Raw genomic sequence first — 13660 nt, 5'->3', positions numbered from 1 at the left:
GTTCAGTCCTGCCGCAGTTTGTCTCTGCCACTGACCCACAAGTCCTTGGTATTGGCGTATGGCTCGTGAGACTTGCAAGTGGGCCCCTCTTCCAGGCTGTGCACCCCGGGTCCTCTGTTGAGGGATGACTGTGCTATGTCACAGGTGAGTGCCGTCCCCCCAGGGCAGTTCTGGGCTGCTGGGCTGTGTAGGGAGGCTCCCAGTCTGCTCAAATGATGGCTGAATGGGGCTTTGTTAATTCACGCTGCTCCACCTTCCCAACTCTGGGACAATCAGCTGAGGTTGCAGGGAAGGCTAATGTCCACGCCCAGTTTTGTGGTGTGTGCCTGTTATTTGAAGCCCTTCCGTCACACTGGGTTGTCTGGGGCAGCTCTGGGCTATGGGGCTGGCGATGGGCAGGAGTGTTTCCTGTCCACCAGGATGGTGGCTGTGAGCGGACACCCCCGTTTTCTTGGGAAGTTGTGGTGTTTAGTGAATTTTCTCAGCCACTGGATTATTGCGTTTTGTCTCAGAGCTCTCCTAGTTCTGCTCTTGACTTGACCTGCCCAAATTGCAAGTCTTTGAAGCTTTCTGTATTGGGCTTCTTAGAGTAATTGTTTTAGAAAAAGAAAAAAGGATTAAAAAAAAAAAAAAAAAGGGTCCTCCTCAGAGATCTAATGGGTTATTGAAATGCTAAGAGACAAAGCAGCCAGGGCCATTAAGGAAAGGTGCACAGGGCAGAGAGATTGGCTTTTCTTCGGGATTTGCATATTCGCCTTAGGGCCTGAGCTCCGCCCTTCCCCTTTCTGTGTTCACCAGAACTCTAAAAATCCTCTGCTTTTATTTTGGAGTTTTTCGTGTTGTTTTTTTTTTTTCTATGCCTGTCTCCTCTCTGCTGGGCTGGCTGCTCACAGATTCTCTGGTGTCTGGTCTCTGTCTATCTATGGTTGGAGTCTGGATCTGTAGAATGAGTTTCCGATAAGAGCAGCCACTGCAGTTCTCCCTTCTCCTTCCCGGAGCTGACAGCCCCTCCTTCCACAGGACTGAGCCTGGCAGGGAGGGGCGCGGGTCCCCTGGCCACAAAATCTTACAGATTTCGCTGATCTCAGCAGTTCGACATTTTCATGAGTGTTGTATGAAGTATGCCCAAAGACAGATTGCTCTGTGGTGTCCAGTCCACGCAGTTCCTGGCTTTCTACGTACTTTCCTGGAGGAGTAACTAAAACATACAGCTCACCAGTCTTCCATCTTGCCCCACCTCTCTGTTGAGCATCTTTTCATGTGTTTATTAAACATTTACAAATCTTCTTTGGGCAATTGTCTATTCACATCTGTTGTCCATTTTTAAAATGAATTGTCTTTTGTTGTTGAGTTGAAAGAGTTTTTTATATATTCTGGATACCAAACCCATTCCAGATATATGTTCTGCAAATATTTTCTCTAATTCTGTGGGTTTTCTTTTCACTTTCTTGATAGTGTCCTTTGATGTACAAAAGATTTTAATTTTGATGAAGTCCAATTTATTTTTTCTTTTGTTGCTTGTGCTTTTGATGTCGTATTTAAGAAAACATTGCCTAATCAAAGGTCATGAAGATTTACACCTATGTACTCTTCTAAGAATTTTATACTTTTGGCTCTTAATATTAAGTTCTTTAATCCATTTTTAATTAATTCTTGTATATGGTGTTAGGTAAGGGTCCAAATACATTCTTTTGCATGTGGATGTCCAGTTGTCCCGGCACTGTTTGTTGAAAAGACTATTATTTCCCCTTGAATAGTCTTGGCACCTTTGTCAAAAACCAATTGGCTATAAATGTGAGGGTTTATCAATAGATTCTCAATTTAATTCCATTGATTTATATGTCAGTTCACATAGTCTTGATTACTAGAGGTTGTTAGTGATATTTGAAATCAGGAAGTGTGAGAGTCCTACATCTTTGTTCTTCTTTTTCAAGATTGTTTTGGCTATTTGAGATCCCTTGCATTTCCATATCATTTTAGTTCAATCTTGTCCATTTCTCAAAAAAGGCAGTTGGAATTTTGATAGGGACACACAGTGAATCTGTAGATCAATTTAGGGAGTAATGTCATCTTACCCATATTATGTCTTCCAATCCTTGAACACAGGAAGTTTTTCCCTTTATTTAGGTCTTTAACTTCTCTCAACAATGTTTCATAGTTGGTTCAGTGTACGGGTCTTGCACTTAGTAAAGTGTATTCTTAAGTATTTTATTCTTTTTGATGATACTATAAATAAAACTGTTTTCTTAATTTTGTTTTCAGATTGTTCCTTCATTATTGGTGTATGGAAATACAACTGATTTTTGAATACTGATCTTGTATCCTGCAATTTTGCTGAACTCAGTTATTTTCTCTAACAGTTTGGAGGTTCTTTTGGTGGATTATATAGTGTTTTCTATATATAAGGTCATGTTATCTGCAAATAGAGATAAATTTACTTCTTCCTTTCCAACTGGATGCCTTTTATTTCTTTTCTTGCCTAATTGTCCCAGCTAGAACTAATAGTACAATGTTGAACAGCAGTGATGAGAGTGGACACCCTTGTCTTAAGAGGAAAGCTTTCAGTGTTTCATTAGTAAGTATGATGTTACCTGTGGGCTTTTCATACCTTTATCAGGGTAAAAAATATGGAACACTTCATGAATTTGCTTGTTGTCCTTGCTCAGGGGCCATGCTAATCTCTGTATATTACAAGTTCTGTCATGGTCAACCCTAAATAATGAATCTGTAAATGGTATAGAAATGAATGGGAAGAGACAGACACTGCAACATCTGGAGAATGCATATTATGAAGAGAAACAATCTGTATAAACCAACTAGAAGAAGCTACTTTCCCTTCTTTTCAAAAGCAAGGGTTTTTTTGTTGTTTGCTTGTTTTCAATATGCTTATGTCTCCACAGATACAGGCTTTAGTAGAAATTCTCTGGCATTTTCCCCTCCACCACCTAACTGAGATAAGTGCCCTTCCCTTTTGTCCCAAAGCAGCTTTTGCCAACTATCATTATGGTACTTAACTACCATAAAGTTCTGATTCTGTCTGATTTAACAGTAAGATTAAGGGCAAAGGGCAAATCTTATTCTTCTTTGTAAGTCCAATGCCTAGTACAATCTTTGACACAGAGTAGGCACTCAATAAATTGTTTGGGGACTTAATTAAATTTAAGATTTAAAATAGTTATCATGTTCAGACAGTCAGTGGAAGATAATTTAGAAGAGGGTGGAAACCTTTAAATGAATCCTGAATTTAAAAATATATAGATTTTTGCTGGAATAAAATTTTGTAGATTTCCTTTATTAGGGAAATCTATTTGTTCCTTACAATCATCTGAAAAAATAGTGCATCTGTCATGGCTATGGCAATGATCTAAACAAAATATTTTAAAAATTCATTTTTATTTAAAAGCAAGATTAAATTTCCATAGCATGAAGGTGTTTGAAGATATGAAAATCTTTTTTGAAAATTTAGCACAATAAATAAATGATAAAAGTACTATTTATTATATTGAGGGATAGCAGATGTATTAAATCAACATTTATAAATTTGTCATTCTGCCTTTTCAAGTCCTATAATTTACGTAAAATGGCTATACTAGGATTTGAAAGGTTATGATAAACTATTTGTTATAAAATACTTTTTTGCTATAGTAGCTCTTTGGTTTCTGAGCATTCCATTCAAGCAGGCATTACTATGTTTGACTGGAATTATTTATTCCTAAAGGTTGAAATTTTTAAACTTCATAATTATGAACTATTAAATATCTAAAAAAAATCAGAGAGCAGGATCTTGCTTTCCTAGATATGTTTTGCATGGTAACAGTTCAATTCCCTGGCAAAAGTGTTTCAGTTCCATTATAATGTGAAGAATATGAGGAAATAATGTGCCATGGAATGACTTCACAGATCTCTTATGGCATAGGTCCTTTAGCAACACCCCCATTATAAAATGTTACATGTAGCATAAAATCAACATAGTGGCATGTATTAGTCACTTTATAAATGTTTTGGTTGCTGGGTTAATTATAAACATGACTCATTTATGGTTGAATTATTAAGGCTTTTTATATTAAGGAAAAAAGAAGTAAGTTAAGCTTGGAATGGTGTTTTAAATTAAAATGTAATATGGATGAAATAGAAATGAATTTACATTATAATTTTCTGTTCAACTCAGAAAATCACATTAAAAATGTTCCAAAATTTTATATAACCCTCAAATATACTTTAAGAAAAACAATGGCAATATTAGAAATGATCTCACTATGTGTTTTTACTTTAAGGAAAACAATGGCAATGTTAGAAATGATCTCACTATGTGTTTTTACTTTGCCTCACTTTTCAGAAATCCAATAATTGAAGAAAAGAAACACTGAAGATAATTTATTTACTGTCTGAAGAAATGTGACTCTAGATGCAATGTGAAATAATCAATCTGCCACTCCTAATACTATGTGATTACATTTATTTACAAAGCCTGTCTGAGAGGATTTCCTTTCCTCAAGATTATATCCAACTATAATGTTAGTCTGTTATCTTATTGCTTTTATAAGACAGCAATGATCATCAGTGAAAACATTAACCAGTAAAACTTAAATCTACATGAAACTCCACTGAGGAGTTCTGAGATTCTTTTCTTAGCATTATGTGGATAAATGTGACATAAGGAGAATCAACTTTGGAATTGATATTTGGGGTTCTTAATCCCTCTTCTTGTAATCTGGGCAAGTTCTTTAATAACAAGACACAATTTTCTACCTATAAAATGAGGATAATAGCAGCCCTATGTATTTGTTTGAGGATTAAAAGGGAAAAGTTATGTAAACATGTGATGCAGTCAATCAAGAGTAGTCATTATTATTAATATTATTAAAATTATTATATAAAATGAATCTCCTTTAAAGGCCATTGATTACAGTCATACTTTGGTCAAAGACCTTTCAAAACTATTATATGTTAGATATCGTGAATGTCCCAGTAATTCGCTTTGATGAAGCAAATAATTTAGCAGATAGGAAAAGTTGGGCATGCAAACAAATAATTGCAATTCAGTGAGGCAAATGTTTTAATCAAGTACAGCGGGCTGCTGGAAGTGTGAGGAAAGACTGGGGTTCTGTTGAAAGGCCACTGATGACTTAATTGGCCAAACAGACTATATTTCCTTGCAACATTTGGAGCACGGTTATCTTCACTGATCCTACTCCAGTGTAATCCCGCAATGTTAAGCTCCCTTTTTATTACAGATGAGAATTAAATTATATTACAAATCAGAATTAAAAGATAGGTATAGTACAATTATGATCTTTAGTCTTTGTTGAGTATATGAAAATACTGTGACCCTGTGTTCTCTTTTCTTTAATGCCAAACGGGGCCTTAACTGGGAAACAGTGAAACCAGTGCTTTTGGGGAATTCTGGGACCACATGAGCCAGCGAAGTTACATGTCTGGTTAGCGCCCTTGGAGATGCAAAAGTAAAAGGCAAAAGACACCTCATCAATGTTTACTCTTATGAATTTCAAAATTCTACTCTTTATAAAATCTTTAATAGTGGGAAAATATAATTATCATGTGGTTATAATTTTTTCCATTTCTAGTATATGAGCTTTATTAAAGATGAAAAATATATTTTCTTTTTTGTTTTTTGAAGCCGTAATTTAATCCATGTTTTTTCTTTCTATCTAAAGAGCCAGAGAGAAGGGCTAAAAAAGATATCAGAATGCCTTATTACTAAAAAAGAATCCTACTATGAGTAAACAAATATAGTCCTCACACATATACTTTTTTATTCCATTAAAATATTTCCATTGCTAACATAGTATACAACTGAAGTCCCCATTATATTATTAAGGTTTTGAATGCCAAGATGAACAGATCTTATTTTCCTCATTATTTGAGATGGTTGTGAATTTTCTCTGTCTTCTGGAATTATTATAACATATATGTATGTGTGTATGTGTTTGTTGTTATTTTAATCTTATGGATCTGGTGGCTAAAAGTTCTCCTCCCAAGAGGGAATGAGGACTTAAATTACACCTTACTTTCTATTGAATGTAATTGTTTTAGAACACATTGAAATACATTTCCAGCTCTTACAAAATTGGCAAGACACAAATGAATACCATGGAGATATGAGACTTGGGGTTGTGAACCAGAAGTCAGATGTCTATCTGTAACCTCAGCTTTTCTCTTTTCATGTGGCTTTCTCCCCCAATTGTATCAGCAGTGAAACTTGGAGACCAGGCCTTCCAGATACAGAGATCTGACACCAGGTTCCCAGCTACCCACAGGATGGACACAAAGATGTACACTAAAAGGAAACAGTCATGAGAACATTTGCACAGTGAGATATGGCTTGGATATCTGGGGGGTACTTTATAGTAAGAAAAATGTCAGATATAAGTTGTTCCTTCTCAAATTTGTACAAACTTGCAGCTCAAACCTGTCAAAGAAACTCATTTTTACACCTTTACAATGTCCCAATTCTGAAAGACCAGGCTCATGAAAAATTGAATGAACAAATATATTTTGGACAATCAACTTCACTTTTCCGTTGGCTTACATTTTACTTTTAGACATGCTAGCTCTGACACCAACATTTTAGCTTTCAGGTATTTTTATCCTGTAACCTCTCTGAAACAATTAATCTAAGGCCTATAAATAAATATTTAAATGTTCTGTGGAAACCCTTGATGGGGATCCCAAAAGGAATCCTTTCATGAATGCAAAAATTATTTTGTAATGTCTCTGGTTTTAGAGTCTTTTGGTTTCCTACTCATGAAACAAAAAGAATAATCTTAGACAACTTTTGCCATTAAATGAAAGTGTCTTACTAGAAAATAAGGCTAGGTTCTTTAGGAAGTTTGACAGTCAAAACACCAAAACACTAGAAGCTTCCAGCCATGAACTTATTAAACTGGATTTTCCTCCTCGTAGGCAATGCAAGGTGGTAAATTAAAGTATAATCAACATTCTGTATACCTTCTATGGCATTTATAGTTACTCATTGCCAAGGAATTATTGACAAAGCTATATCATACTAACACAGGAGCACTGAAATTAGGTTAAAACCTTGAAATTGACTGATAATAGTCTTGTGTTAACTGTATTAACTGTATCAAACTGGCAGCCTTTATATTTTGCACCAATATTTTTCCTCTTACAAATTAATATTAGAAATACAACATTTCTCCTCCTTTGGTGATAGGATTGCCCATTCCTCCACAGAGCCTAATGAGACAAATTAAATGACTGGGGTTGTCGTTGCCTTTCACCTGTAGCAAAAATGATTTAGGGCTAAGGAGAGAAGTAAAAGATGGCGGATCCAGAAATCCCTCTTCCTAATCAAAGGTATCCATCCAAGATAATGCATACCTCCAAAAGATAGTCACTTCTAAATTATTTACTTTGTAGACTATTCAAATTTATTGCTTTCACGCTTTCTCTTTTTCTTCCCTTTGGGCAGTTTCACTAGAAGAGAGAATCAATGCTAATTTCCTGGTTCCATATTAAAATGGAGACAACTCAGGTTATCTATCCCTATGCTACCATCCCTATCCCTATAAGAAGAATCTTTTAAATAAGAGTTTCTTCTTGGGGGCCTATTAGGGTGAAGGTGGGTACAACAGTAAGAACTCCGGGTGAGAGTAATTGCTCCATCACTATGATTTCAAGCAAATAAATTAATCTCTCTGTCCTGTAGTTTCCTTTATCTGCAGAATAGAAGTAAAAACACTTATCTTCCAGGGTTGTAGTGGATCAACTGAGAGAATGTATGTGAAATGCTTCTATAAACTATCAAAGCAGCTCACCTTTGGTTGTGGGATAGGCTCTGCTCTCACGTCCTCACTTCCCTCCTTACTCAGTTTAGATTCTATGGTCCATCAGGATAATCAATCCCTGGTACGCTTCCTCACCTCCCTTGCCCCTCTTTTTCTTTCTCTCCTTTCTTTTCACTGTTCTTGGAATAATCTTAACTCTGGTAGATCAACTCTTTAACAGCACAACAGCGAAAAGAGAATGGGCTTTGGTATCAGTTTAAACTGGAGAATTTGAACTGTGACACTACCATGAATTCGCTTTTGGGAAACAGCTAACTTTTCCAAGTCCCAGTTCCTCAACCCTGAAAGAGAATGACGATGATACATCATCCAGTTGTTGCAAGAATAAACACAATACTATTTTAAACATGATGGCATAAGACCTGGCACACAGTAAGGATGTAAAAGGGGTAATTATTTTTAGCAGTATTTACAATCCATGATGATTATTCTTCTATGTGGAGAAGAACTAAAACTAATTACATTCCAAACACAAAAATGTTTTACTGTATAAAAATAATTTAAACTTCTGGTTTAATAAATATTCTTATTTAATAACTTTACTAGTTGTTTTAAACTTTCTGTTCTTTTCCTCAATACCTCAAAAAGTCAAGAGCTTCTAATTATACTTTGAGCTTATTCACAGTACAGTAAAAAATATTAAGAAAGAAGATGAAATTTGTGGTTTTAAATCTGCTCTGAATTTATACATACAAACATGACATATGAGAAATGTAAAAATAAACACAAATAAATGTATTCTGGTTCAGTTAGGGAAAAACTTTTGTGATGAAATTATATGAATGATTCTAAAACCTGCTTTACATAGCTCATCACACCCCATTATATGGTTCCACAGTTCTCAATGTTTACTTTTAGATTTAGAACACATCAGTCAAAATATTGGCACTCTTTTATAATGAATTTCTGATTACAAAAGAAAAATCCACCTTGACCAACTGTATCTCAAAGCACTTAAACAATTCTTTAAGGTATTCTAAGGCCTCTGTTATCCGATGGATGATATTTTAGTAAAACAGTGGCACTTTCCATGTTCCTTCTTATTACAATCCATCATCCAACAGCTGTAAAAATCACCAGTTGCTGGACAAAGAGAAACTAAATCACCCCTACAGCTGCAAAGAGAAAAAGCTTAAGATCTCAGCTTCACATAATTATTGAGATCTCAAGCAAGCCATAGTCAAAATACAGTATTCCTTGTCACAAGCCCCTTCACTTTGTAAGCATATCAAACAGCATACAAGCTAAGATTTATTATTGTCATAATTGGGGAAGAAGCATATGTGGGAGAAGAAGAAGAGGTGGCTGAGATAATACAAAATAATAAAAGCAATGTAAGTAGTGTCTACCATAGCCCAAGCACTGGCTGTCAGACTTTTTAATCCTCATAACAACTATCTGCAATAGATATTATCCTCATTTGAGTAGGAAACTAAAGTTCAGTAAAACTGAGTAACTTAGTAATTGCTGTCAGAAGTCAAAGCCAGGTCTGTTGAACTTCAATCACTGCACTGTGCTTCTAGCAAAATGAAAGATAAGGGAAAACTAAACTGGTGAGGGATAAATGGAAAGGATTTGAGAAGAAGAGGAAACAGAAGGTGGTACTACTTTAAATAGACACTGGAAGAGTGTTTTAAGGTAAATGAGGCTGAGAACTTGAATCCAACACTTGCCTTTTCCTACTCCCTTCTCTCAAAGAAAGGAAATGATCCTGAAATCTTACAGAACTTAAAAAGCAGTCTAAGTACCATTGCCCTCAAATTTCTTAACTCTCTCTCTCAAGAGCCATCACAAATTCTAGCCCATAAAACCAGATTTCATTAATTAATTACTTCTCCTAATAACAATGTTAAAAACAGATGTTTTTGACATATTTTATAAAGCAATGGTTCTCAGACTTTAGTGTGCATCAGAATCACCTGCAGACTTGGTTAAACACAGATTCCTGAGCTGCACCTCCAGTTTCTGATTTAGGATGTCAGGGGTAGGGCCTAAGAATTTATATTTCTAACAAGTTTTCAAGAAGTGCTGATGCTATGGGGCCCTGAGACTGCACTGTGAGAACCTCTGCTATAAAGAAAAACTGTGCTAAAGAAAGCTATATTTGTACACACATACACATGGTAAGCTAAACTGTAAAAAGACTATGCTTTAAATGTGAAATATGCTCAACTAAGCATTCTAGGAATAAGAACATCACATTCCAAAGAGACGACTATTTCCAAATTCAATAACAGCCTGTTACACTCCAGGAAAAATATACATAAAAATAAAACACATACAAATTTAGGGTGGGAAAAATCTGAAACCAGAATCACTCACATTTCCAACCATATGCCTCTGCTTGTCCAATTGCTTATGGCTTTTTTAAAAAAGAGTAGAGACAGCTAGGAATCTCACGGAAATGAATCTCTGGAAGCCAACATAGCTGTGGCCACTTAGCCTGTTTCTTACTGCTTGTCTGACCCTTTGACCTGGTTCAGACATATGCTGTAGTTACAGCCCTAGGAGCTACCACCACTGCTGCAAAAGTTGAAATCAATATGAAAACTGGGTTGCAAGGTTTCACAAAACTAGTATTATTTTTAAAGGAAATTGTTTCCAATTTTAAAGCAGCCCAAGATCAGTTAAAAAAAAAATGAGGTTTCCATTCTGTAGGGTCTTCTAGGAAGAGACTTCTCTTTCTAATGTCTTTTTTTTTAATTGATTTTTTAACTTTATCAAAAAATTAAAAAACAAATAATAAAAAAAACATTTCAAACAAAACCAAAACAAAGGAATAAGAAAAAACAAGTAACTTAAAATAACTACATTGCTTCCTTCTATAGCAACACTCAATTTTCTTCATCTGACTCTAGGCTCACTGAGTTCTAATGTCCTTTTGAAACAGAAAAACACATTATATAATCTCTTTTCTTTGGTTATCCAGATTTTCTTTTATAGGTGGCTAATTTTCTTGCTGGCAGAATATTGTATAGAATAGTTCTATTACAAGGCTTCTGCAAAAGTCTCTGATAACTTTAGATAGTTATCCCTTGTTGAGTTTAGTGGAACTAATAGAAGCTTCTAGAATTTTCCCTTCAGTCTTAGGAAGCATTGGTAACTTTGGAAGTTTACATTCAGGGTCTTGCTTTAAAAAAAAGAGAAAAGAGAAAGAAACTATTATTTAAAATACATACTTACGAGCTGTTTTACAAGGCTCTTGAGATCTCTGGTAATTTGGCTGGTTGATCAGAGCCATTCAAATTGTCCCATGGGTCATTCACTTCACAAATATTTATTGAGAGCTGACTGTGTGCCATGTTATGGTGGCTTCTAGGCTTGTGTCTGCTATTTTGCTCAGGACTCTACCCTCAAGTAGTCCTATAAGGCTTAGATTATAAGAGCCAAGTTGCAAAGCCCAAGGCTTGCATGCTCTTCTTTCACTAATTTGCTTAAATATATTGGCAGAAATTTATTCACACTCTACCTCACACAAACTTTCTAATTTACAGTCCAGTGGGTTGACATGTCTCTAGAACATGTGGATTATTTTCTATTTGAATCATACATTAGCCCAATTAATTTAGATATATCAAATTATTTCATCCCTCATTTGAAGTGTTATTAGTCCAAAGGTCCTTGGGTGCCTGGAGACTAGTGGGTGTTTTTTTGAGTGAATGCTGCATTTTTTTCAACTCTGGGAGCTCTGGTTTCATGTCTAGAAGTGGTAACCTTGTTTCTATCTTTATTACTCTCTAGCTGCTGTCCTAGTCATTTTAGTTATCCCCATGCACCCAGTGACTCACCCACGCCAACACAAGCTGTCCAGCTGGCTAAATGGTTCATGGCCCTGGGTGGCCTGATCCCATATCAGGGCTGAGAGAAAGATGAAAAAATGTGGACGTCTACCCTTTAGGCCATGAAGTAAGCTTACTCTGAGGTATTTTAATTTTGTTTCTTCTTTTTTGTTGTTCAGATGTATCAGAGCAAAACGTAAAATTAAAGCCTCGGAGAACCCTCCTATTTGTCTTCTCCTTGCCTAATCCCCAACCATAAGCTCCAGATGCATCTCAACAAGATGCCTGCTATCTGAGCACCTCTATATCTTTTTTTGGTAGAGGACAAACAAGGACACTAATTTTTCATCATCCCCCTATCCTTATGTCGCTATCATGCAATAAAACACCTACTGAGTGCCTATTTCTGGCTCAGGTGATGCACTAGGTCCTGGGGATACAAAGATTACACAGCCCCTGTCCTCAGGGAAATCATGGTGTCCTGGGGGGCTCAGACAAGTAAAAGTTCAGGGGGCACACTCGGAGATATGCAGAGATGGAGGCAAGAGAGTTTACCTCTGCCTTAGGGTGATGACGGCGGGGTCAGGCTGTTCTTCACAGAAGAGAATTACCATTCATTCTGTTGGCCAGGCAGCAAAAGATATCAGGACTAAACTGAGGTTCTTATTTTTTCACTTTAAAATCTACTCAATAATGGTCTCCATTTACTCTCAAAACTGGCTTCTGTGTGATAATGACACTAATATGATTATGTCAACATCTCACTACTGCTCACCTTACACTTTATATCTGAAGGTCATGGTACTAAAAACTGGCGTGGGTGTTTTCACGGAACAAGGAATCTGGTTATCATAACTAATAAAATTCTAAAATTGAAGATTAAAGAAAACAAGTAAATAGGCTTGTTTTAGGTTGGCTATGGAGTGGGGAGAGTGGATCAGCAGAGGAAGAAATAAAAAGCATTATGTTAGACATATACCAACTCTAAGGGAACTTAGATCACCAATGTTCAAAGCAGAAGGTAACTCATGGTTTGTTTTTCTTAGGTGAGGCCTTATTTTACATACCATGTGAAATGCTCCTGGTGCCTTGGCAGGTCTGAAGCCATCAACAGGTACACATTGATCAGCGTGGCCGTTACAGAAGCAGCTGCCCTTGACAATGAAATCATAGACTGCATAGTGCGTAAAATGCTGCGGCTTAGCATTCAGATCGTTTCCCTGACAGGGACAAGGCTGTCGTTTCAGGAGCTGCACACGAAGGTTGGTAATCTTCAGCTGCTCCTGAACTTTGGCACTGTAGGGGTTCTCTGCATCATATGGAGGTGACAAAGCTCTAAAAATAACCTGTAAAGACAAAGAAAATGGCATGTGTTTATAGGACAGTGTACAAACCCTAAATTGCTTACCCAATCTAGTCCTAGTTTGATTTATACCTTTTGTCACCTGGAAGTGATAACACGATGTTTTCAGAACTTGAACATACCTGGGGAAAAATTGCCCTGTTATTCCAAGGAGCATATATGCTGCCTGTTTGGAAAGAGAATTATAAGTAGAGTAACCAGCAGAGACCTAAACACTGAGATGAAGCCAGCCATGCAAAGATCTTGGGGAAGAGCATTCTGGGCAGAAGGTGTAGCAAGCATATAGACTTGAAGTAGAAACAAGCTCAGCTTATTCAAGGAATAACAACCAGGCCAGTGTGCCTGGGTCCAGTGAACAAAGGGAGAGAGTTGGAGAGGAGGAGAAAGCCAGTTCATCACAGATCACAGGTAGGGCCCTTTGAAGGCAATGGGAAGCCAACTGGAAGGCTTTTGGCAGAGAAGTGGTATGATCTAATTTGCCTTTTTTTATAAAAAGATAACTTGCACTTCTGTAAAGACAGTGGCATACAAAGGGTAAAGAATAGAAACAAGAAGATCAGTTACGAAGCTAGTGCAAAATCAAGATCTGGGAACTTTTATTTCTAAAAGTGAGGCTTGACCCTTTCAATAGAGAAGCTTTGAAAGTCTAATTGGTTATTAACTGGGGCCACTATTATGACATATAATTT

General features: G+C 36.5%; 1 protein-coding gene and 1 non-coding gene across 3 annotated transcripts in view; both read right to left on the bottom strand.

The window, feature by feature from the left end:
• Positions 1-13660, bottom strand: part of NTN4 (netrin 4) — a 131751-nt gene that overhangs the window by 73719 nt on the left and 44372 nt on the right. For both annotated transcript variants that reach the window (XM_037845091.1, XM_037845090.1), the window contains exon 3: positions 12676-12954. In XM_037845091.1, the coding sequence (XP_037701019.1) occupies positions 12676-12954 (279 nt within the window). The remainder of the gene's footprint in view (positions 1-12675; positions 12955-13660) is intronic.
• Positions 2622-2723, bottom strand: LOC119543606. Its single transcript, XR_005218669.1, has one exon. It is a non-coding gene; the product is annotated as a U6 spliceosomal RNA (small nuclear RNA).

Source organism: Choloepus didactylus, chromosome 8 (genome assembly GCF_015220235.1).
Source record: "Choloepus didactylus isolate mChoDid1 chromosome 8, mChoDid1.pri, whole genome shotgun sequence".
In the NCBI taxonomy this organism is placed as follows: domain Eukaryota; kingdom Metazoa; phylum Chordata; class Mammalia; order Pilosa; family Megalonychidae; genus Choloepus; species Choloepus didactylus.
The sequence above is the reverse complement of the archived record's forward strand: the minus strand, read 5'-3'. Positions and strand labels throughout refer to the sequence as shown.